Source organism: Tribolium castaneum, chromosome 5 (assembly GCF_031307605.1).
Source record: "Tribolium castaneum strain GA2 chromosome 5, icTriCast1.1, whole genome shotgun sequence".
NCBI lineage: Eukaryota > Metazoa > Arthropoda > Insecta > Coleoptera > Tenebrionidae > Tribolium > Tribolium castaneum.
In genome coordinates this window covers 10430738-10458209 of record NC_087398.1, presented here as the reverse complement: position 1 = coordinate 10458209, position 27472 = coordinate 10430738, and the positions used below count along the sequence as shown (strand labels likewise).

The window sequence follows — 27472 nt, the reverse complement described above, 5'->3', positions numbered from 1 at the left end:
AATGTACAAAAAGTACACTTAGAAAAATATTGTTACTACTGCATCAGAAAAGTACGGTAGGTATATGCAACTCTTAAATATAAATTATATTATAGAAGAACAATAAGGTATTTAATATTACCACTAGAAGTGTAGATGTTACTAGTAAAAAGTAGTCTTAGTGCGAGGTATAATTTTCTATACCACAAACAGTAGGTAAGTTGAACTCTTGTTTCTTGTGGAGATTTTATGAAGCAAGTGAATAGTAAAATCAACTGCAATTTAGGTGTAGAATTCACTACTTAATCAAAACTTAGCTGTAATATTTACTACAGAATGTAAAAATTACGTAAGATCTCATATAGGAGTGCTACAGATAAATAAAAGATACATAGAAGGTCCAGTTGAAGAAGCGTGATTGACAATGGCGATCATATTCCCTTTCATGACTTATAAATTATAATACGGTAAGTTCAAAAAGTCTTTTATATAGAATCCTCTTTGCTTAGAAAAGAAAAAAAAATGAGAATTGTAGAAAAACGCTTTATTCTGCCTGAAAAGAACTTATAGTTTATAGATCAACTCTTGCTGTGGAATTTAGATTGACAGATTTTTTATTGTTTTTAATAGATAATCGTTTTATTCTGTTCTTGTATTGCTAATGTTTAGAAGATGGTATTTTATTTTTTAACAGATACAAACTTGAGACATCTTCACTACTCTGCTGAAGAGGACGCCATCAAACAATTAGTACTAACATTAGATTTGCTTATAAATAAGAAATAACTATTTCATATTAAAAAACCTTGTAAAAATGTTTTTTGGAAACTACTTATGATTTTATTTGTTTTGAAGTATTCTAATATTTTAATAAACGACAATAATGAAGGTTGGTTTTTCTAAATTTTATAGAGTATAGTCACGATCAAAAAGAATGACACGGTTACTGTATACGTTTGGCTAGTTTATCAACCAGCTGGATATTGTGTAAACTAGCTGGACAGTTTGTAAACCAAGCTGTTTATTGTAATTTATGACCTAAAAGAGTTTAGTCGGACTTTCGGCCCGGTTGGTAGGGGTGTCATTCTTTTCGATTGTGACTGTACACACACCTAGGTATTTAACGTATTTTTAAAAAAAATTATAAATGTAGTATTATTGTAGATATACTTCACGAATCATAAATTACAGGTCCAAAATATTATTGTAGCTACTGTATGTTATCAATTTCATTAGCTATTTTTTGTAAATAGTATATCCGTTTTAATAAAATAAAATATAAATATTTATAATCACTGTGTATTATTATTAGTTTATTACCTACCTCGTCAAAGAAAAAAATACCAATTAAAATTTGATAGTAACTCGAATCACCTTAACAGTAACATCTACTACAGGGAGAGTCAATAGTGGGTTATTTCTGAATTTGTATAAATATGCAACCAATAATTCTAAAATAATAGTGATTTCAGCTGACCAGATCGGTAATCAGTAAAAAAAATAAATTTAATCCACGATTACATTGTTCTGGGTAGTGTCTTGAAAGCTTTGCTAAAATTTCATTACGAATTTTAAAGATAAAAAACAGTGTTAATTTAATTAATGTTTTTAAACATCAAAGGAAGTATCCAAGTGGTAAGTGGAATTAGTATTTTTGGCTGCATTTAAGGACGTCAAAAGGAACCCACTATTGACTCACCCTGTATATAAAAAATAGTTCATTTAACACATAATATTACGTATTGTGTAGTGTAATATACTATGTAGTAAAATATACTGTAAGAATATTGTGTTGTAGTCGTAAAAATTAACCCACAAAATAGTTGAGGCCTCTTTCACTACTACAATAGTGATAGAAACACTTTTCGAGGATTAGTTACTTTTTTTTTCTCTGAGTGCAGATTTGATTATTTAATTGAGAATAAGTATTGGCGTTTTTATGCTTTAGTACCCTTTCAAAAAGTTCTATCAGACATCTTCACATTGGGACAAATCTAGGCGGATTTCAGTTCTGTTTGAGAAGTAACGTGAAATAAACCGCAGCAAATTTTTATTGTAATTATGGCTATAATTAGAGGCTGCATTTTGCGTTTGTTTTCCTGTGCCGAATGGCCCTCTTGAAACGCTACAGTTTTGAATTGAAGCCCGGCTTTTGTTTTTGATTGAAATACTGTCCCGGCGAGCTCTCCTGGACACGCCGGAATGCTTGAAGTCCTTATTTCAATTCACGTTGTATCACAATAACATTTCATACATTGTTCCCGATTTCTTTTTCGGCGAAGCCGACAAACGTTTGGCACGTTATCGCCGTTTGCTTTAATTGCCACTCGAAACTTGTAATAATAACAGCATTGAGCGAGCGGTCTGATGACTGTGTTGTAGAAAAACGACAACGATGTTTTCTTCGTTACAGATGGCCGGAAATACCTTCGGCAGCATCAAAATTCAATCATCGCCTTATCGAGAAAGAAAAGTTTTCTTCTGTGGCGCGGTCGTTGACTTCAACTACCGGCCTTTAAACATCTGTTTATCATCGTGTGCTTACTTTCTGTGATTATCAAAGACAGAAGATGGTGAAGAAGTGGCGCCAAAAAAAGCGACGCTCGGTTTTAGACAGCGTCGAGACGCAGTTATGCGTTTTCTATTTTAGCAATGCCGCTTGGGAACTTGCCCCCAAAATAGATACGTTTAAGTTTATTGTCCGAACTAAGAAAGACGGGATGTAAATACGTAATTAGGGACTTTTATTGGTTGATTAAAAAACGACACAAGACGTTTCATTTTTGTTTTGTTTCAGTACTGTTGATATGATCAATTATAATTTTAAACCATTCGTAAATTTTAAGTAAAGTATAAACAATTAAAATGTTACGCTTCGCTGGATGTATTATTTGACAATTCTGCGAAAATATTTAATTATAAAGATGGAAAAGTGAGAATTTGCTAAAAAATCATTTTTGGTCGTTTCAAATCGTGAGAACATTCCAAGATTTCAAATAAGACAGAAACTAATTTTCCTCAAAAAACAAAATAAAACCGAAATTGGTAAAATTTGTTTTCCTCATTAAACAGTTTTCTTAAAAAGTAAGCCAGTAAATCACAGAACTATGTCAAAAATTACATTATTTTGAAAGTTTTGAAGATTGGAACATGTTTTTAGACCAAAAATCAAGTTTTTCTTTCTGTTTCTGTTAAACTAGAACGAAAAAAATCATTAAATTTGGTCGAAAATGACCAAAAATTTATCTTTTATAAGCGTTTGTGCAGCAAAAACTCAATTATTGCGAAAAACTTCTTAAAAAGTAAGCCAATAAATCACAAAATTATTACAAAAATGATATTATTTTTGCAAGCTCTGACAATTTAAACACGTTTTTAGACCAAAAATCAAGTTTTTCTTCTTGTTTTTATTAAACTAGAACGAAAAAAATCATTAAATTTTGTCGAAAATGAACAAAACTTTACCTTTTCTAAGCTTTTTCTCAACAAAAAAACAATTATTGCCCAAAATTTTTTAAAAAGTAAGCCAATAAATCACAAAATTAAGACTGAAACGACATTATTTTTGCGACTTCTGAAGATTTAAACACGTTTTTAGGCCAAAAATCAAGTTGTTCTTCCTGTTTTTATTAAACTAGAACGAAAAAATCACTAAATTTGGTCGAAAATGACCAAAAGTTTACCTTTTCTAAGTGTTTACTCAGCAAAAACTCAATTATTACAAAAAACTTCTTTAAAAGTAAGCTAATAAATCACAAAATTATGTCAAAAATGATATGATTTTTGCAAGTTCTGAGGACTTAGACACGTTTTTAGACCAAAAATCAAGTTTTTCTTCCTGATTTTATTAAATTAGAACGAAATAATCACCAAATTTGGTCAAAAATGATCAAAAATCTACCTTCTCTCAGCAAAAACTCAATTATTGCGCAGAATTTCTTAAAAAGTAAGCCAATAAATCATTGAATTATGTCAAAAATTACATTATTTTTGCAAGTTTTGAAGATTTAAACACGTTTTTAGACCAAAGATCAAGTTGTTCTTCCTGTTTTTATTAAACTAGAACGGAAAAATCACCAAATTTAATTTGGACAAAAATGACCAAAAATTTACCTTTTCTAAGCGTTTATTCAGCAAAAACTCAATTATTGCGAAAAACTTCTTAAAAAGTAAGACAATAAATCACAGAATTATGTCAAAAATTATATTATTTTTGCAAGTCCTGAGGATTTAAACACGTTTTTAGACCAAAAATCAAGTTTTCCTTCAGTTTTTATTAAACTGGAACGCAAAAATCATCAAATTTGGTCGAAAATGACCTTTTCTAATCACAGAATTAGTCAAAAATGACATTCTGAGAACTGGGACAAATTCGTCTTTTTGGAAATGCAAAGACAAATTACTCAAAATTTATCGCCAATTTTCAAAATTCAGTAAAGCCAAAATCTTTCCGAAACTTCAACTTGAAAACAACCATACTTTTTTAACGAGATTTTTAGAAACAAACAAGTTTGTGGTCACACTACCAATTTTCGGACCAAAACTTTGACTTTATTCTTTCGTTTAATTAGATACTTTGCGAAATACCTAACAATTTTATAAATTCATTATAATATCATTTAAATTACAAATGGTCGCTGAGATTATTCATTCATAGGGTTGTAAGAAAAAAGTTACTTGAAGGGCTAGCAACGGTGTCCGGTTGTCACCCTTTGCAGATATTGAGCACGTACCATGTCGCAAGTTCCTGCACTTGTCCTCTCATGCATAAGTCATAAACTCTGCTTCTCTTAAATAACTAGTATAGAAAACCTCACACTCGAATATAACGTGCACACTCTTAGCATTTGACATCACATCAATTTGAATAAATCATTCATTTTTCAAGAAAACGGCTGAAAATATTTTGACAGCAGAACTTGTGCACGGATCATACGTAAAACTGATGAATGAATAATAAATAAATTAATTATAGAGTGGCGTTAACAAAAAAAGGAAGGCGTACCATTATTTACATAAAATTAGAAGGAAGTAAACAGCATAATGAGCAAACTGTATCGTAGAAATCGTATGTACCTATTAAATAAGTGCCCACAAGGTCACCACAAGCATACCATCCGCATACCACGACGTGTTCCGAAATCTTGACCGGCAATTTATAAAGTTATCGAACAGGTAATGGTTACTTACACACTCAAATTATCGTGCGCGGGATTTAAACACTTGGAACACGCGGATTATGAGAGAATTCTCTTTAGAGAAGAAACATTTATTCAAAGATTAACACCTGGGTCGTGTTATAAAAACGAATGAAAAATTTTATATAAATTTATACTACAAAACCATAATAAATTTTGTCACCCTGTATTTTCGATACAGTGAAACCTCTTTAGTCCGACCACTCACTCCGGGGTTGGTCTTTTTGTAATACAGATTGTAGGTTTCCTGTTAGTCCACACTGACTTGAGAAAAATTTAATGCAAGAACTGGCATTTTCTCTAAAGATATGTAAAGGTTGCGGCCTGATGCAGCACCAAAACGATGCTGACCTTTCAGTGCATACTGCAGTGAAATTGGATTTAAATCTGAGAACACAACCCGATATTTGAAGTCTTAGTCGGCGCTTTTTTCTTCAGTTGATTTTTTTGAATGAATGAGACAACGAATGCGACAATAATAATTAAGTTAAGGTCGTTGAACTAACTTAATTTGAGATCTTTTTATCGCACGAAGAATGAGACACATGTGTGCACAAGCGCTGCGCATGAACTTATTACATATTTTTTCCATATTAATATGTAACAACTAATAATTAAATCGCGTAAAATGGAATCGTGCCGCCCGGAAATCATCAATGAAACGCGATTTTGAATGGACCGTCCGTTGTGCGAAAGAAACGGAGAAGCGTGTTTTTCAATCGTTGTATGACCGCCAAAAAAAATCAAAGACGTTTTACCTTCTGGTCATCCTTAGAAATTCGGATTCATTGAAAAAAATCACTCGGAAAAACACAAGAAAATGTCATAACATGTGCACACTTTAGCAAACGAGAGAAGTGATATAAATTAGTGCACCGGATGCAGGAAAAGCCGAAAACCAGCGACACTTCCGTTTGATTGCAGCGAACGTAGTTGGAAGATTTCCTTCCAAAGTGCAGACGTCACACACGCACGGTTTGTGTTTATTTGGCTTGAAAAACGTCATCTACGTACATTTACAATCATGTGGTGTTATTGTTCTGCTAAGTACGCGTTTAATGTGCAACACTCAAGGCAGCACCTATGCCGATAAGTGCATGCGGGTCGGCGCTCCACTATATTGTGTGTTGTCTAACTTCGCAAATAAATACAAAAAAAAAACGGAAAACTCATTTGGCAAATTATTAAGGATGATAATCTTCTTTTTGTCATTGATTGAGAACAAAATATGAGTTAAAGGGAAATAATTTCAACCATTCAATTCAATTAACTACAGTCAAACCTCTATAATCCGATTAATTTTTGTAAGGTTTTAGAGATTAAATTTTTTATCTTACAGGTACAGTTTTTAGGTACATTATACCATTGTTTAATTAGCCGAAAAGGCTCACTATTACAATAATAACAATCTTACAATTTTCATGAAATTGTATGAGCAATGCTATCAGAATGCAGCTGCGGTGTTCAGAGACTACATAGAGTATGAAAAAATAATAATAAAAGTAACATTATTGAAAATCTGGTATCCACAATAATAAGGTAGATTATTTTGAAGCCATCATTTCAAAACGGCAGTTAGACAGGACCGGACTCAAAATTTCAGAAAAACTTAAAAAAAAATCTCCGTTGTTAAAAACATTTTATGATGATTTACGCTAAAACTATTAAGAATAATGCATAGTATCTCGTGTTAAAAGGAACGCCTCAACTTCGCGAACATTCTGTGTAATACATAAACTGAGCTGCTCTAAAACTGGCTGTTGAGTTGAGAAGCATGTGTAGATTACGGGAGAAATGGTAAAAAAATCCTAAAGTCATATTTTAAAAATCTGGGGCTACAAACTTAATTTTGTTAACTTCTTCAATTTTCACCATTTTTTAATGTTAGTTTTTTCTTTTTATGTAATCATACCCCAACACAATGATGAATAATTATTTTTTAATTTACTATCGGACTTTAGCAGTTTTTTTTTTTAATTAAAAAAATTAAAATTCAGCAAAAAATTACAATTTCTAGAGGTGCTGGGAATTGTTTCCTAAGAAACCGTTTAAAAAATAATTTATTTTTATTGTTGATAAAATTCTATTGCGATCACGATTGTTGTTAGACAATCATGGTCACATATCATTTATTTAAAATTCGTTGTTTATCAGTAACTATTTTTACCTTTATATGTTAGCATTTCTCTATCACAAACCATTGAGTTGGTGCGCCAGTTTTTGAACACCCGGTACAAAGAAATATAAAGTTGATCCCAAAGTAACGCACACACAATTTCTTTGTTAATAGTCACTTTCCAAAAAAAATCCTCGTACAGGTCGATTTTATTTTTTTAAATGGTACATTATGACATCATAGTGGCATTTGTAATATCGGGGTGTTTTTGAATCGGAACGCCATTTTTAATTTTTTAAAAAACAACCGGCATTTTTGTTTACAGTTTTAAATACTAAACATCTTCATCTTTGTGATAATAACAAAAAAAATCAATAATGAAATTGAAATTAAAAAAACAATTTAATAAAAAAAATATTGACAATTAAACACAAGGCTTTTAATTTTAGTTTTCTTTTAATAATTATCATGAAAACACTTAATATGAAACATAAACAAAAAACAATCATCCTTATAAAATAAAACAAGAACAAAAAATAAGGCTCCTTGTGCGTTTTTTTTTAATTTTTGTGCTTTATTATTTGATTTTTTTTATAGTTACCAGAAAGATAACAACGTGTACTATCTAAAACGTTAATCATAAATGTCGGTTGATAATAAAAAAAATTAAAAATGACGTCTTTACTACAAAACGAATGAATAGCATGTTTGGATTATCTACAAAACGGTTCGGATTAAGGAGGTTTGACTGTAATTACAAAATTATAATAGGTAGGTAGATTATCTTACACCAATTATTATTTGGAAATAGAAAAAATGAAAGCTGAAAGAGAGGAAATACTGTAAAATATTCATTCCAGAAGTTCATTCGTAGATTGCTACTCCTGAATATATTCTTTAAGATACTACCAGCGTACTTTGCTGATCATTTTTCCATTGCACAATGCAATTTTCCCAAGAGAAATTTACTCACAACATGACATTTACCCATTCTTCGTGTTATTTCAGTACAAACAACCTGAAAATACCATTCTCCTTAAATAGCTGAAGCTGCTTCAGAATTTCAGGATAATTTTCAATGAATTATTTACATTTTATTAAGAAAATAAGTTGCAGCAAAATGTAATTATTACTAGCAGTCACAAGAGAGAAAAATGTTGTTGCAACATTTTTTTCTTTCGACGAACATTTTAACTGTAGAAATATTTAGCAAAAATTGGAGCAATGGTGTAAGTTTAAGTTTATATGATACAAAAAAAATTAAATTCTGTAGTGCAGTGTATGAAGCTTTTAGTTTTAGAAAAAAAGTTGTAATTTCTTTGGCTGTTTACAGCACACATATCGTGTTAATTGAGATCAAAAACGCGTGACTTGCTGGGGGTATATTGCATCCGATTCACAGCCAGAGCTTACCTATAGTGAGCGCGAAGCTTATAGTCAACATGTGGGAGTAACTAATTTGAAGGCTCACTGATATAGCAAAACGTTTTTTTTTTCTTTATGAAATAGTAAAAAAAAAATTCAAATAATTCATTAAAAAAAGAGATACTACAGAAAGGTCAATTAAAACTCCAGGTTGAAGCTTTTTAACAGTTTCGAAAAGGTGTCTCCATAACAGAAACTGAAGACAAATATCTGGAATTTTTCTACATGACTTCCTGAAGCCTCTAGAACTAGAAATCGTGATGGCAACAAGCAATTGTTCTTCTTTAGTAGACTCTGTATCGATTGATTCAAGTTTTTCAGGTTTTCCCAATAAAAAGTTTCATTATAAGCTTTAAATGAAAATGGATGTCAATGGCCTAGGAGCAGCGAAAGTAAAAAGTTTCAAGGTTACCAATACCTATAATTTGTGATAACTTAACACAAAAACGGTATTTTACGAACGGCCGCATTAATTAAAAATGTGTAACACCTTGTTCGTGTCACTTGTCTGTTAAAGTGGATTAAGAATGTCAAATAGCGCATGTTTCAGATCAAGAAAAGCCTCATTAACAAAGTTAAAACACTTCTTCGTTTCAAAGCGATCCCAAACCGCAGAGATGCGGTCTTTGTTGCGGCCGCAAAAAACAGTAATAATCACTGTCGAAATATTCTTTCTTGAGTTTTCGGTTCTCACAGAGCGACCAACATTTTGGTAGTGGTACGCAGCAGCGTTCTCGCTTGCGTATTGATTTTTTCGTGGTCCCTGTTGCCGGGGCAGCTAATGAAAGCGAAATCGTGATGCCGGAAGCAGAGACCCAAAATTATCGCCTTCCTCAAAAAGCACAAGAAATCTTAATTTGGCCAAGTGGCCAAACGAGGGACTTCGAAGTCCGTTAAGAGATTCGGGATTCAAAAACATATCTGGGACACCTGTGTGTAAGCACAGGGTGAGGCAGGTTTAGGGGCCGCCAAAACGTTCGCTGTTGGTAGGGGCCGCTAATAAACGATTTTATAGAGATGTCAAAAACTGAATGTAGCTTTGGAACCAGTAGTCCAATCAAATAAGTCTTTAAATCAAAGTGGTGGGGAAAAGCTTTTTCCGTGAAGTGTAAAAAAGTATACAAAACGTTAAGTCAAAGAATTTTTTATTTCAACCCCCGAGAGCTCAACGAAAATTAATTAAAGATAAGTCAAACTCGGTAAAAGTTAGAAACAACAGTTTTAATAAAATATCGTAAAACAGAAAATTTTACATACCTACAAATATTTTCTTTTTTGATTTTATTAAATTTAACAGAGTTAGGGCGGTTAAAAGTAAAGGACTGATAACTGACGAATATGTATAACTTTTAAACGTTTATAAACTTTTTTTTTTTACTAAGAAATGTGTTAACTTTCATACGTATTTGCAATAACGAAGTTATGGCCAAGCATGACTACTAGCTGTTTCAAAACTATAAAGTCGCCAACGTAGCATTTTCTCTCAAAATTGTATGTAATTTATACTTTCAATAAGAAATCTAATCATTAATAACTATTTTACAATTTTATGAATTTTATTTAAAAAAATAATTGGGTAAAATGCGACGCTGGGTTTGTAAAATTGTCGTTTTATAAATAACGTTATAAAAATTATGACATGCTAATGACATTACCAGAAACATTAAGTTAATGTTCATTCTTTAATGTAATCTACATGAAAAAAATGTTTCCAGTCGTTTCTTTCCAGAACAAACGCACAATGTTAGTATATAAAAAATTTGGTTTTACTGTTTCTGTAAATAAAAATTGGTAGGTACTTTTCAGAAATTTCATAGAAATAAAATAATTAAATAAGACAAATTCAAATTCCAGAACCACCTGAGGTAGTACACTCTTTTCTAAACAATCCGTATAAATAATACAGTTGATTTAGCATCTCTTTAGTTTCAAAAAGCTCCAAACGGCTAGCCAAAGATTCTTCACAAAGGTCTTCAAAGTTCGTTATACAATGCGTGTTAAAGTTCTCCACCGATAAATTTATACCAAATGGCAGAAAAAAAATTCCATCGTAAAGCTGTTCAGTGTTCAAATTGAAAAATCCAAAATAAAAATTTCCATAACTTTGTTATTGCAAAAAAATAAAATAAACGAACACATTTAAATAGAAAATCATTGAAAATTCATTAACGTTTATTTATATTTTTTTTATTTATATTAATTTTAGTGTTTGTTTTATTTTTCATTTTAACATTCTGAGAAACAAGTTTTTCTTAGAAAATTGAAAAATCGTACTTTATTAGTTTCTGTAATTCCTAGAAAACCAAAGTCTTTATTTTAGTATCAGTCAATTTTTACCAAAAACTTAAAAACTGCCGAGTAAGTTTATTTATTTTTCTTTTGAAAACACTATAAAATAGCAGACAACCACCAGTAAAACACAACAATTTGTTGTGACTTCAAATTACAACAAATTATTTAGTTTAGTTTTTTTTCTTAGCAAGTTTTTCCTATAGTTATTAACAATGCTTCCAAAAGTTTTGTGGTGGTGAACCATTTTTTTAATTATTCAGAAAATTACGTACCATTTTTTTCTGCTTCAACACTGCAATTTTTAAAAGAACTTCTAACATTAAGTTTGAAGCCACTTTCAAATAAACAATAGGAAAGCAGAATTGATGCTGTAAAAAATCTTTGATTCAATTTAGAAAGAACGTATAATGCGTTATTTTTATTTATTCTAATTCAGATTTATTTGGAGAATAATACAAAAAATTTTGCAGATTGTTTATAAAATTTTATAAATTTTGTTAGTTAATTACCTGATACAAAATTTTACTAAAAAATATTTTTTTGATCTAGGTATACAAAAATTTTCTGATTAAAATGTTGGAAGACAACAAATCTTTTTTTGAATGAATGCAGAACTGATTTAAAAAAACTGAAAATAAAAACCTATAATATTTGTAAAGATAAAATGACACGGGTGCACTCAGAACTTTGCACCCCGGTGGCTGTAACTCTAGAGACGGCCCTGTTTTTACTATTGACCGCCCTAAATATCTGTCAATTTTATTTCATAATATCAAAAAGTTATCTCTTGTGTCTATAAAAATTCCAAAAATTGGCGAACTAAATTACAAAATTTTAATACATTCCAACCAATTTTTCCATGTCACAGTAATTAATTTTCTATTGTATACCAGTTTGTTTGTAGCATTATCCAGAAGAAAAATACTTACGAGAATGTAAAAACAAAATCTAAATATTTAGTTTAAACGCCTTTTTCATAACGAAAGTAATTTCAAATTCATTCCTTTACATTTAACCACCCTAAACTCTTTTAATTTGAATAATATCAAAAAGTGAAGAGAAACCTTTTAGAATTTTTTCCTAGCTGTTACGATTTTGAAAAACATTCGTGTTTTCAACACCTTCTCGGAGTTTAACTTAAAAGTTTTTATTTAAAAGCTTATTTGACAAGACTAGTGCAAATGCTAGTTACTTCTGTGCTACAAACAGAAGAAAAATTGAGTTGTATAAATGGTTTTATTTTTCGAAATAATGCTATTTCTTCCACTTCTTCCGAATCTTGATACGAGTAAAAATTTCAAGTACTGCTTTCGTAGTCGGATTTTACAAATTTCAACTTTAGCTCGCATCGCCGAAATATCGAGCTATTTCTAGTTAAAAATAGAATTCTCTGCCGAAGAAACTGTTGAGCCTTTCATTAAGTAAAAAAATAGTGATCCCAATTTCAATTGATGAGATTTCGCATGAGTTCAAGTTAATTAAACTCCGTGGCCGTTTGAAGGGAGGGCTGTCGAATTCCTAGAACCATTTAACTGCCGAAAATTTCGTTGTCAAGGAGGAAGGCGCCCCCTCAGTTTTTTCAGGGTTCGTTTGTCCGCAACAGAAGAAACACAGTTCAAGGTCAGGTCCTGCACCCCTACACGCTCTCCTGTCGCCGTCCTCTTTCCCATCACGTCGATGATGTCCTGACAGACAGAGAGATGGAAACGGCGTATTTAATTGCAGCAGCGCCTCCTTGCATTTCGTAAGGGAGCAGCTGCGAGGTGGGCCAACGCACATTCATCAGACAAGCAACCAGCGGCTCTTTAGACACACGCCACCAGTCACCTGCCACTTGGCACGAGCTATACAAGACATCAAATAAAATAACCCCTGCTTAATATAGGTATACCTATGCACGAAAGAGACAAGAAATAAGGACGAGATATTGAAGTGATACGAGTGGAGCTTATTCGGGGAGAAGGAGCGACCTTCTAACCAAGAAGAACGAGTAAGGACTTCTTCGGGGTCCAAGCTGGATGAGGGGAACAAGCCGGCGTTCGCCAAAGCAATGACCTTTAAAAGGAAATGCCCAGCATGGGCCTTTTGCCTTCCAGACCTCCATCAAGAGCCCAAAATTTCAAAAAAAACTAACTTCACCTACTACCGACTGCGCCAATTATCAAACAAGCCTTGGTTTTGTAAAAAAAAATACACCGATAATTACCAAGATTCATTTATATATTTTTTAATCATAATAACATGACGATATAACTAAGCCTTGTAGAGGATGGAAAAAGTTTTCAAGTAAAATAAAAGCCCTTGGCTAAACGAGGATTTTATTGGCCTTTCTCAAGGCAGGCAATGGGAGAAAGCAGCGAATTTTTCTCTAGAGAGTGTTGTAGTTTTCGCCCTTTAGAGTCAAGCGGTGTGCACAATATCAAAAAACACCGTTCAATGAACCCGCTTATAATGAAGCTCTCGTTGATTATTATCAATACGTTTCATCGTCGACGTAGGTGGCGATTCGTATTTTAAATATCGATTCCGATCAGAGTTGGTCGATTGAAAAAAGAATCACCGTGAGAAAAGTATCGGTGCTGGCATGCTAGGAATTTGCCTAAAACAAAACTGGTGAACGGTAGACTTGAATAGAAGATTGGAATTCGCGAGTGGGAAAAAATGGCAAATTTGTCGGTAATTGAATCACGAAATCGGTTAATCAGCACGGTAAACCTCCAGTTTAAATCTACGTGGAATACACGTGTCACTACAATGCGTAGAGTAGGGGAGCGAAGGGAAACGAGGGTGATACGCATGTCGTCCAACTATGGCCTGTGGAATGCAGTTCGTGTTATGGACCTCGTCTTGGAAGACTCCGAGAGCTTTACAGAAGCAAACATATCTCCACATCAAATCGAGGTCGACATTATCGCCGGGTTCCTTCTCCCAATGTAATTAACTCTAGAGCGGGATTTTCGGCGTCCGGTTTTATTGATTCATTCGATTCCGTGCAATTCATTCATATTTTAGCACCACTTTCAGTTTTCCATTCACTCGTAACGATTTATACATAAACTGTCATTAAATTCGGGCTATTTTTAAGTCGGCGTCATTTATTTTTTTCTTGGGGTCAGTTGGCACCCATTCTGTCCATGGCGATGACAAAAATAATAATTACGCGAAAATAATGCAGACAGGTGAAAGAAAAGGCGAGAGCTTGTAGAAAAAATCGCTGTCTTGATGGTTTATTTCACAATCCACCATAGCCTAATAACTGCTGCTAGAAATTTTCGAATCAATTTTCACAGACCCAAAAATGTCTTTTTGAATGTTTTTTATTGGTGAGTGTTTTCTTCTGAAATAGCGGTTAATGATCCAAGTTTTTAAACCTTTTTCTTCTTCTTTCCAATGGAATATGCAATGTTGGGTTGGTGCTGATTTTGCAGCTCCAATTTCTGATTTTGGAACTCACAAATATTGTAACTTTAGAATATGATGTCTTCTAGTCTTTTGTTTATAACACAAAACCTCAAATAAACGACAACTAATTAATCCTGTAGTTTAACTCAGTTTAAATCGAATTTTAATTGTTTGTTAAACAATTTCGCGATTTTGACAGTTTATATTTTTTGGAGTCTTGAATGGAAATTTGAAACCCGTATCAATTTTTACTGGGGCTATATTGAGAAAATCGCAATTATACGGTCCTGAAAGTGTTTTTGACTAATTTCGAATGTTTTTATTAGCACCGACCTTTTAAAAAAAAACTCAAAACTAAATGGTGCCTTCTGACTTCATACAGAATTTTTCTAGTGCTTCTGCTTTTTTGCATAATCACGTATTTCAAGCAATTTTTTATAAAAAATGTCTGCGATGGCCCAAGTGGACTTATGCCAACATAAAAAACACAGAAAAAATTGTCTATTGTCTATTTTATTATTTTTATATCTAAGTTAAAAACCAGGCTTTCATTTACCTACTAAAATGTCCAGTTTAAATTTTCACGTTCCAGAGTAAATTTGGTCTCCCAAAACTTTATTATTCATACATGATATGAATTTCTCATCAGAGAGGGCGAGCACTTATCTACAACCTCAAGCAGATAAAATTCTAGTAGAAACTTTAAAAGTAAAACGCATAGAAACAAATGGGTTTCAAATTTAGATTCAGCATAAAACATTAAATATATTACAAAAATGTATGGTCATTTTTAACGAATTTATCAACACAAAACGGTAAAACTGGCACCACTGTCATTACGTGAGTATTTTTACAATACCTCTATTTTATTTGTTGTTATTTTTTTATTTGTTATATTGTAACTATGGATTATTTTTACTATGTTGCCAGATCCATTTTGAATTTATCTGGATATAAAAATTACAGTTTTGAAAATATAATGTTGAAGATTATTATTAGCTGTTTCAAAACTATAAAAACGCCAGCGTCGCATTTTACCGAATTATTTTTTTAACTAAAATTAATAAAATTGTAAAATAGTTATTAATGATTAGATCTCTCATTGAAAGTATAAATTACCTTAGCTATTATTTTTTTTTAAGTGCATGAATAACACCTAATTTTGAGAGAAAATGCGACGTTGGCGTTTTTATAGTTTTGAAACAGCTAATAGATATAAATAATTTTCAGTTTCGTTGACGTGGAAGTGTAGAGGAACTTGGTTTCGCTCTTGGTTCAGTCATCAATAAAATATAATATTTTAAGAAATTAAGAGAAAAATATCTACATTACTTCTTAACACTGATAAGAATAACTGACAGGGTTTTGTTTTACTACTTTTCTAGAATTTGTTGGAACGTTTGTTACAGCGTACTGAAGAGCTTATGCGCCAATTTGTATACACCCTGTAGAAGCCACACACTTTTATTTTTTTTTAAACAGAGGAAAGTGCAAATAGCTCTCTACCAAGAAAAAATATTTTTAAAATTTCAAAGGCGATTTTCTCGACATCCATCCAACAAAAATAAAAACGAAGTTTCCACATTTTTGTCAAAAAAAATCATGTTCACCCTTTTTTATCTAAAGGCGTGAAAAATGAGAATGATTCTTGTCAATGAATACAGCTTAAAAAACAGAAAACCTTAATTATATTATCAAAAACATTAAAGTATTATTTGTTGAAATAACATTTATAACTAAAATTTTCTACGTCCCAAATAAAAGATGTCACTTAATTATAAAAATTGGTTAGATAGAAAATTTTGAAAACTACATTTTTGATCTTTACAAAAAACCATTTCCCACTCGTTAATTTCTTTATTCGCAGTGTTAACTCATCTACACATAGGAAACAATCTTCCACTTCCAAGCTAATTAATTATTAATTACTCAGTCAAAACTTTTTAATTGGGTTTTAATCCACATCACCACAAATATAGATACGTATTTGATGCTTTTTAAAATATCATTATTCATCGGTCAGTTTATAAATAGAGGGTTATTTTAGTCAATTTTCGGTATAAAATAAAGTCCCTGCCTCCCATTTAAATTTAAAAGACAGGTGTTGTCGTTGGAGCGCCGTTCCTTCATTAAAACACTTCTTCACGAGCCACACACAAATTATGTTAATCATAAAACGACGGTCGGGGGAGGGGAAAGAGGTACGCGGAATTCTCACGAGTTGTTGCACAATTTCATATTCATTCATTTCATTATTATCAAAGCCAAGGTCTCCAAAAAAATCTGATACTGATGGTTGAGTCATGGTAGCCATAAATGGTGGACAAATTCGGATCGAGATTATTGATTAGTGAGTGCTTTGATTGCTGTTTGTGATTTTTCTCAAAGGATTTGGTTATGGCAAAATTCACATCAAGGTCGCTGCCGGTTCCATATGGATGAGAAATATTATTATCACGGATGGTAGAGCAAGTAGGGATTTTTAATTTTGATTTCTTGTTTCGACAACAAAATGTTTGTTTACCAAACTTGTTGGAGATAAAGGAGGTGCAAGCAGCGATAATGTTAATTTATGTCGTTTTCTGGTGACACCCGAAATAAAAGGAAGTGATGTCACAAATGCTAACATCCGACGAAACGTGAAACCTTATTTAGATTTCAGATTGTCTTTGGCGCTGTTTCGTCAAAGAATCTCACCTAGTTTCAGGTTCCTCGACTTCGTAAACCTGATCCTGATCGTCAGGTTCCTGCTGTTCCTGGAACTTTTCCATGTTGAAAATGTGTACTTAGATCACTAGTATCCAAAAATGGACAAGGCAACAAACCACTAAACCACACACGCACTACACACTACTTAAGCCTAATCAGTCTTTGTCGAAAACGAACTTTATCTGTCCGCCAAAACCTCCGAAGAAACTCAACATTAAACCAACGAAACAGACATCGACTCGAAATTTTGAGCAATAACCGAAACTTGATGTTCGTAAAAACACAAAAACAAAAATCCAACAGGAAAATAGAGAAATCACAAAACCGTCACAACATAGCCACAATATCACCACCGGACCAAAAGCAGCATCAAAATCAAAAATTCAAACAAAACAAAACAGACGTAAATGGACTACCGGATGTGTTGTTATTTGAGACGAAAATCCAAATGTTGCCGAAAGGGTCACTTTTGAAAGCGAAACCAAAAAGTCCTTTTCGGAAAAATGACGTAACACAACATATCACTCTAAATACGTGCTAAATGCGTACTAAGTTCATACGGAATAACGACGCTTGCTCAGTTTGCAAGAGGCGCGTCGGACACGCCTACCCCCCTCGACGCACCCAAAATGGGGCCCCCACCAACGCTCGACTCGGCCCCCACCTCGCAAGCTGCAACCGGAGGAAAACTGACATGGAATGACGCCGACGACGACGACGACGCCGACGTCAATGCAAAATACACATTATTCACATTTTTTATGACCAACATCCCGCAAAAAACGCAGCTTCTTACACAATAACACGAAAATAAACAGAAAACCCCAAATGCACACTCCATTTTTCATTTTGTTAGACCATTTGAAACAATCAATAGAAAAAATAATAAAATCTTGGTAAAAAATCAACAATTCAAGTCCATAACACCACCAGCTAGGCACAGAAAGTTAAAATACACCTAATAGAAAGAGCCCTTTTCTTCGCCCACTTCATGTTTCATAACGCGACAAAAAATTGATTCAAAATAATTTTTATAAGTAATGACTAAAAGAAGTAAACAATTTAATGAAATTCATTAAGCCCCCACGAGTTAGTAAGAAAAATATTAATAGCCCAAGTTTTTAACTCGATACCAAGAGAAAAAACGTTCGAAAAATAAAAAAATAAGTTATTGGTGACTTAAGTAATTTAGTGATTTCACGCTCTGGTTCAAAAAAATCTAGGAAAAAACAGAATTTTTAGCTTAAAAACGTGTTAAACGTACGTAAAATGCAAGTACTCAGTGTACCATTTCGACACATTTTAGAGGTTTGTTAGGTACTTTTGAAAAAAATGTGTCAAGAAAAGGAGGTATTCGATCAAAAATGTGCATAAACGTCTGAAAAACGCAAACGTAACATCATTCCCGATACCATTTGGCGATTTTTGGCTGATTTCGCGTTTGTGGACCATTACTGTAAAATTAATTAAACGCAAAAGCGGTAAAATAATTTGCTTTTCGATCCAATATACAGGGTGTAACAAAAAGATGGAGATAAAAGATAACCAGAAATTCTGAAAGTCGAAATAAAACTTACCTCTATATCTACCAAGTTACTTCGTTTAAAAGTTAAAAGGTACCAAAATTATTTTCGTTTTTTATTAGTAACTTCTAAATGGAATAATCGATTTTGATGAGATTTGAAACATGTAATATGTCATCAAAACCACATGTTTCAATGCTATTTTTTTTCTTTTTCGGTTATTGTAAAGTTACTTACCTATCAACAATTCAACATATTTTAGGACATATTTTTGTTATACGTTATCTGAGACTCTGTTACTCACATAATTATGATTTTGAACTGTTGCCCTATAATTGGATACTTCTGTTGGGCATCCTATGTGTTGTTGTTATTATTATTATTATTATTATTATTATTATTATTATTATTATTATTCCATAACTACAGTGTATATTTGGATTCCTAGTTGTGTTGGGTAGATTTTGTGAAATTTTGTGAAAAAATGCCCTTTTGGTTTAAACATGGAGGGTTTAAATTAGTAACTGGTTACATTATTGCTGTCGAACACATACACGTATAAAAAGGAACTAAAGCCACAATAAAAATTATTTAAAACCCAATAAAAATAAATGAGCGAAAGTCTAAACTTTTGACATATCGACTTGAATTATTTTTTTACTCCAAAATCAAAATGATACAAAAATTTTATAAGATTATAAGTTAAAAAAATGTTCAAAAAGTATTTTAAATAAAACACTACTCAAGACAAAAATGTCTTAAAATGTGTTAAATTGTTGATTGGTGAGGACTTTACAAACAAGAAAAAACGAAACCAAATGTATCAAAAAATGTGGTTAAATTACTTGTACCAAATTTCAATGAAATTGATTATTCTATTAAAAAATTATTAAACAAACTCGAAAATAATTTTTGAACTTTGGCACCCTCTAATTTTTAAACGAAGCAATTTAATATAGAGGTAAGTTGAGCTAAATAACTGGGGAATCACTGGTTCCCTGTTGTCCCCACCTAATCAAAAGCCCGGTTTATCAAAATTTGCTGACAAAAGTGTCCACAAAAAGCACAAAATGCTGCATTTTTGCAATTTTCCTGTTTACTATTGACGAAAGGAAGGAAGTCCTATTATAAAAGGAAGTTCTATTAAAAATTTCGAAAATATTTGAGACAAATGGGGGCAATGTGATTAGTAAGTGCAGAAACTCTAAGGTGTAAGCCACCGTTTGTTTTTACTCTTGATTCGAAACACTAAAAATGGAATCAACAAATTCGTATAAGCGAAGATAAATAAATGTGGTAGATGCAAAGTAATAACAAGGTTTATTAATAGAACGAGAAGTTACATTACACAGTCAATAACAATGTTAAACTCTGATCAACTTGATGGAACTTTTGCACCAAACCCATATAAGAACCGAACCATTCTAACGTCCTGAGACACCCGCACGCCTAAAAATTAACGCCAATTTTAATATGCAAGCAAAGCAACCACCAATATCTACAAATGCACTAAAAGCCAAACAAAAAAAACAACAACAACGAAATACAACTCATTTCATTTTGCCCAGACATGAGTAAAGAGATACGTTTCCAACGAGTTTCTTTTCCTAAATCCGTTACGAACCGTTCGAGCGATCGAATTAGAAGGGAGTTTAGGGGAGCCAAGTTTTGGAGCTTTCTTTGTCTAAGCGCCGAACAACTTCCTGTGTGATGGTGCTTGACGCTCGATGTCTAAACGGCAAATTCCAAAACAAGCGACAGGTGGCGGAGAGCCATTTTATAATCAAATTCATCAGAAATGAATTTCTTAAACAAGCAACCGCAATCACAAAATTTCAAACGTGTAGGAAAACGGCGACGTCAACTTAGACACGTGCCCCAAACCCCAAGAAAAATCAAATTACAGCTTATTCCATCGCTAATCAATAATCCACAACCATTATAATTAACAATCAATCACTGTTTTCTTAATTTATAACTTTATACATCGAAAAATTTGTTCTCAAATATTATACGTAAAACTATTCATTTATCATAATTAGATGATGCTTTCTTCAGGATTTTCTAAAAGAACCTTTAGTCCCTCTGAACAGCTTTGATAAATGAGATTATCAACAACAATGTAAGCCTCCGTTGGTTATTATCCACTCTCTCATTGGTTTTCGGAGTAAAGGTGAACAAATGTTAAAAATCGTGTTCCTCCAGCCTTACAATTTTTTATGTTGTGTTAATGATTTTATTTTACTGAGAGTAGGTATAAAAAAGCACAGGGAAGCGAAACCACTTCCAGTGTGTTACATTTATTATTCTTCATTCTCCTTCTTCTTCTCTTTTGATTAAAAAGACCAGTAAGAATATTTCTAGCGAAATAAGATAAAGTCTGCTTCATTTCGTAACAGTTTAAAACCAACTTTAGAAAAAAAAAAGAAAACCGTAAGACCTTCCCCAAAAGGCTTAGATTTGAAGCATAATGCACTTTTCCAGGTATGACATTGGTACAAAAAGCCCAAATCCGCAGGTACAGCATCAGTTTGAAAAATTCCAAAGTAACAGTATCGGCGATAATAATGGGCAGGTAGCAAAGTTGGGTTTCGTTAGGTAAGGTAAGGAAAAGGAATGAGACCAGTTCCGGACACCCACGGCCGTTTCTGACCATTTTACTATTATTCTTTGAAGTAGCGACACGCAAAAAGAAATACCGCTCCAAGCTGCAGATTTGGCGCTCAAATTTCAAGGTTAAAATCGCATAGGGACCTTTCGAATTTGCGAATTCATATAGTTTTGTGGTTGCTCAACTGCCATATGCACAAATGACTAATTAAATGAACGTTCTAAAACCCACAAATCGAAATTAAATGGGTAATAATAAAAGACAGGTGCAAAAGTCCATATGGCTCAATTTTTGGCAAAAGCAATAGAATAAAAGGTCCACCCGAACAACTACTAATTAGCGACTTGCGTTCCAGGAAAAGACTCGGTAAATATAGGGTATTTACACACAAAATACACTTATTTAAGGTATCTGTTGCAACTGTAATACCGAATTTATTTCCGGGTGATGGCGTGACAAAATTCGGGTGCCCATACGCAAACAGCGGTCGAACCACTGTTTAAATTGCAAAAATGTTTGCAGAAAAACATTAGTACCGTGTAAAAATAATGTTCTGTTTTATTTTTGCGTGTGAATAAGGTTTCCCGACATACATATCGACAAAAATAAATTGTTTATTTACAAGTTGCTTCGTTTCGTTAGCATCTCGGTTTTAAGCAGGACGACAAAGAAAATTGAAAACAGAAACTTTATAAGGGTAGAAGCTTGAGGAATCGCCTCAGTTTGGATCGATAACTAACAGCCTCGCCCTCGACCCTCGGCATATCGTCTCCAAGGACGCCCCGCTCCCTCTCTGACACAGATTTTCCCTAATAAAACGAAGAACATCACCCTCGTCGGAGCAAACGACCAAAAATTAAACCTCTCAATACGCAATACATCGTAATAAAAAGCTCAAAACAACTTGCAACAACTACATCAACATAAAAGCCAAATAATGTGGTAATTGCATGTACTTACATCCATCCATTACCGACTTGCATTGAAGGCACGTCAGGAAAACCACCAATTGACCCCCTGCAAACAACAAATTAAACCGTACTTTTTGAAACGCCTACCAATTTGTATTATTTCGGAAAATGCACGTTCTAATTTTAATAAAAAAAAAACAAAAAAGGGAAATGCAAATGTGCCAATAAAACTTTAGAAATGTGTTAGGCGGGCAACTATTAAACAGACGGGGGCCTGTTTCGACGAACAAGCCACTTCCGAGAAGTAGTTAGAGTCCCAACATGTGCCTGAATGGCATTGACCACCTATCTGCTAATAGATTCAAACGCTACAGACTTTACAAAGGATTAAGCCCAGGTGGAAAGAGATGCCAGATTCTACGTTCTAGAATACAATAAAATGGGACTTGCTTTGTACAATGTCACGTTTCGCCAAAAATATCATTTTCAGTTTGATATTAACGTATCAAAACTTACCTTTTTTTGCCCGATGCTACTGATGGTTCCACAACCAACGAAGATCCATTAAAATTAAAACCTGCAAGAAAGAAATGGCAAATGGTTAATTTTTTTAATAGGTCTTTTAATAGCCGCAATACCTATTTTACCTAAAGATATTTTATTATACGAGTTGTAGGTATCCTTTTTGTTTGAGACATGTTCGATAAAATTAAATCGTAAATTAATTTACGACTTTTAGAACAAATATGTTTAGTAGTTTTTTAATCGTTAAGATTGTGTTTTTATTCATTGCTAAATAGGGACTTAACAAACCTGTAAGAGGCCATCTTTTTGTCCGCAAAATTCAAAACGGTAATTTACTAATTTAAAATAGCTTTCTTAAATCAACGAATTGTAAGCGAAACTTTTTAAAAGGGTCAGTTTTATGTGATTCGGTCCATTTATGAATTTTCTTCTATAGAAATGTAGAAATATTATCAATTTAAAAAAATTAATATGATTTTTTGAACTGAAAAAATACAAAGGACCCTCAAAAACCGGTCACTAACACAATGGTAGGTAATTGGTAAAAAAGCCACATAAAAAGGTAAAAATAAATCATTCCTTGTTACCTGGATTTTTTTTAACTCAAAAAACTGGTAGATAGGCGGACAGTAAATTGAAAACACTTTCAAACTATTCATCATTATGGTATGGAATGACTTTACGAAATTATGGTAACATTAAAAAAATATCAACTGCAGAAATTAAAAATAAAAATAATCCATCAGGTTTTTAAAAATAATATGACTAGTAATTTTTTAAAACTTTTTCCGTATAATCTACCCTATGGTGCTAGAAACATTTTGACTTTATTCCAAAATTTATGAGATTGGTTTTTAAGTAATGACTTATTTTTCTTAAATAACTGGTTTTTACTATTTGTGATAGAATACTACATTTATTTATGTAATTTGCCTCCATTTTTGTGCTTTAACTAATAGAAATATTAACGAACACAACGTGCGACATCTTAATCTTAATGCTTAGTCATTATTTGATGGAACATTTTATGATTTTTTTTGGCAATTTCACTAATGTAAGGGGGTTTTCATGCAAGATTTATCTTAATTATCATCCATATTTGTGTTTTTTGATATAATTTGTATAAAACAAAAATTTTAGGTCAATTTTTCACTTTCAAAATTAAGACATTACCAATCATCAAAAAAATCTCTAAACCTATTAAAGTAAAAAAAAAAATGTTTAAAAACGTCCAAAAAGGGACAAACTATAGAAAAAATTATAAAAAACTCGTTTCATAAGACCTTAAAGCACTCATTAACTATTTATTGTTACACACCAAAGGCTTTACCATTTATCTGTTCTTGCCCTTATTTATAATTAGCAGAACTTAGCAAAACAATTAGGTACCCCTTACAAAACAACTAACACAAGAACCGAAAGATAAAGTCCTTTGTAATAAATTAGAATCGATATTTTTTTGTTTATTTAAACATTTGTTAAAATTAAATTAAATTTATTAAAATTTAAAAAATAGTGATTGTCATTGGGAGAAAATTAAAAAAGACGTAATTCACCCAAAGTCAAAATTTAATGACATCATAAATCTTGGAATAGGTAGGTATAGTAATATCAGTATTTTTTTTTTTTGGAAAATGATCAATAACGTTATCAATGCGTATACCTAGGTACTCATACTTTTGATTCCGATTTATACTCTAGCTAGATACTCGTCAATTATTTTTGCTGATATGTATAATTTTAAATTTATAAAGTTATCCGACAATTGTAAAAGCCATCGTAAGTTATATTTTTTCCAGGTTTTTCTATCAACTATAAGTTATATTTTTTCATTTAAACTACGAGTATTTAGATATTTTAAATTATATTTTTAGATATTCTTGTCCGAGTGTCCGACTTTTGAATACATTCGATGTTCAGTTAAATTTCTGATCCTGTGACTTCGAAATTGATATAGTGATATGAACACAATTGATTCTTTCATTGTTTTTAATACCCATGAGAAGCCAAAATTTTATTTTTTCTACTTTGCGTTCGTACGACCAAATGTCCAAAATGGTGCTATAAATTTAAGTACTAAAAAACCAGGTAATTTACTTTTTTGATATCAGTTCTCTATCGACAATTCGATAATGACAAGCCATTATTAGTCCTAGCCTGAAGGAAGCGCATAATTTGATCAAACATGAATCAGGTACGAAACTCAAGAGAAACTTAAGACCATATGATATGTTGTCCCTTAGGACATTGGTTCAATAGTGTACAAAACATAATCCCAAAAGCTAGTGCAAGTAACAGCTAATATGAGGTTTTGCTCTCCTTATACGCCAATTTTGAAATATCGCGTATTTACACCAAAGTTACAAGTATTTCAGAAGCAGTGGATTAAAAAACGTTTTCGACACTTTCAGAATTTATTTTTACGAAAAAATAATGATGCCGCAAGATATCTAGAATTCCTAAATTTTCATAAAAAAGAGCGGAAGAAAAGGAGAAAAAATATTATATATCTCATCGTTTAGACATAAAAATTGTATCTGAAAACTAGTAATTAATGACTTTTTAATAAGCGTATGGAATACTTTATAACTTTTGACAATGAAATGACAGAAGTGCCCAAAATTCCGTGTCCGCACTGTATGTAATGTTTTGTGACTTTTGTATATTTGAGTGCGTGATAAGATGATAGATGCAGGAGCCGTAAAGTAGTGTGAAACACTCTGTACACCATTATTCTTTCGTGAAGTATAACAATAAAAATGGAATTTCGGAATCACAGCCAACTGTGCTCGGTAATAGCTATGTAGAATTCTTGCGATTCGTCGTAAAAATTTAGATAAAATAAATTCACAGACGACTAGATGACAATCATTTAAAAACACACTTTACCTATTTCCATACGAACTTGAATACAAATTTTGAAAAATGGCATAGTTAGCTTAACTAGATTTAAAATTAGAATCATATTCATTTCGTCTTTTGACAGAACAAATAAAAATTGTTTCTGAAAACTAGTAATTCATGACTTTTTGTAGAATGGTGGACACGGAATTTAGGCCAGCTTTGACATTTCTTGACATAAGGGTAAGGAATACTTTATACTTTTTGACAACGAAATGACAAGTCTCCAAAATTCCGTGTTCGCCAGTGTATCTAGTGACTTTTATAGGTATATATGGGTGAGTACATTAGACGCAGGCAGGACCGGTAAAGTAGTGAGAAACACCCTGTACACCATTATTCTTTTGTAAAGTATTACAATAAAAATGGAATTTCGGAGTCACAGCCAACTGTGCTCGGAAATAGCTATGTAGAATTTTTGCGATTCGTCGTGAAAATTTAGCTAAAATAAATGCGTCTAGCCACTGGTACGCCGTAACGCGCAATAAACACGTGCAGTGGCTTTGTTTACCGGAAGTCGGGTGTAAATTTTCGTGCGGAAGCGTCCGTCCACGTGACGTTGTTTGGAATTTGTGGCGGGAATTTTTATACACGAAGAAGCGTTCGCGGTCCCCCTCCCGCAGCCAAAAACCGGCTTTGTCACAGCGGAATACATCTACCGGTCGAGAGAATTTACCGAAAAAATCGTCGTCAATCAATGAAAAAATCCCTCCGCAAAGTGTCATCGGCCCTCTGACAGGTGTCACAAGTCGCTGCCAAATCTTACCGTTGAGTTTGTCGATGGCTTTGTCGGCGGACGACTGGTCCGGGCAGTCCACGAACGCATAACCTCCACGTTTTACCAAAATATTGGTGCAAGACAAGTTTTGCTCGAGGAATAATTGTCTGAGGGCGTTCTCGTTCGTCTCCGTCGGCAGATTACCGATGTACAGCTTGCTCATCGTTATGGGCGGGATCTTGGCACCTGCCGTCGTATTCATAGACACTTTTCTTTTCCAAAAATTACACACTTTTTCGAAAATTCCGACTTTCGAGTGCCGAAACACGTCCGCCACCTCGTTCGTACAACAAACTTTTTTGACATGCGCACACGCGATCGAACACGAACCGCGAAGATTGAATCAAAACACATGCCATTGGGTTGTGGGACGCACGTGACTGAGCTGGAAGCCCATTGGTCGGAAATGACGTTTTTACGCGCCGGCACGTGTTCGCCACACTTGAGGGAAACAACGTGGGCTCCCTCAGGAGATCGAATTTTTTAACGGGAACCCAAATTTGGGAGAAGATTTTTATGCTGGTTAAGTGGTCAAGTCCCAAGATTTGACCCTGGAGGAGCAGAAAGAACGCGGTCAGTCGTTGCAACACACGGCGCCGTGGCTTAGTTGGTTAAAGCGCCTGTCTAGTAAACAGGAGATCGAGGGTTCGAATCCCTCCGGGGCCTCGTGAAAACACTATTTTTTCATCCTGTCATTACATTTTTTTTCATTTCTTTGGAGATTTTAAAGTTAATGAAGAAACTGAATTAAAGAAGAAATTAAAAACTTAAATTTTCTGGCTGTATTTTATTACGTATTGTCAACTTAATTTCAATGTCGCTATTACAGAATTTTAGAGCGTACCTGTTCAATTATTGTACGACGGTCAAAGAGTATTCATTAGAATACTATAGTATACAGTATAGTATTAACTATAGGTGTCAAAAAATATTGGCTTTATTTCTGCCCTAACTTTAATTTCCTTCCAAAGTCCATTCAATCGTATTTGAATTATTCCAAGTGATATTTTTTTCCCTAAGCCGTTAGATTTTAACCCCCTGCCTCACGTAAAATTATTTTCAAATATACAAGACATTTTTGAAGCTTCAATACAAACTTATG

General features: G+C 32.9%; 1 protein-coding gene and 1 non-coding gene across 6 annotated transcripts in view; one reads left to right on the top strand and one right to left on the bottom strand.

Moving 5' to 3' along the window:
• Imp (IGF-II mRNA-binding protein) overlaps positions 1 to 26690 on the bottom strand; it is a 39205-nt gene extending 12515 nt beyond the window's left edge. For 3 of the 5 annotated variants that reach the window (XM_015979865.2, XM_015979866.2, XM_015979867.2), the window contains exons 1-3: positions 26359 to 26690; positions 22683 to 22743; positions 22216 to 22272 (exon numbers count right to left, since the gene is read on the bottom strand). In XM_015979865.2, coding sequence (XP_015835351.1) covers positions 22216 to 22272; positions 22683 to 22743; positions 26359 to 26572 — 332 coding nt within the window. In that variant the 5' untranslated portion in view covers positions 26573 to 26690. Of the gene's footprint in view, positions 1 to 5935; positions 6229 to 17109; positions 17693 to 22215; positions 22273 to 22682; positions 22744 to 26358 lie in introns of those variants that run through there. The other 2 variants (XM_008194907.3, XM_008194911.3) reach the window with 2 other exon arrangements.
• Positions 26691 to 26962: 272 nt separating this feature from the next.
• TRNAT-AGU (transfer RNA threonine (anticodon AGU)) lies at positions 26963 to 27036 on the top strand. The gene has a single exon. It is a non-coding gene; the product is annotated as a tRNA-Thr (tRNA).
• Positions 27037 to 27472: the final 436 nt, after the last annotated feature.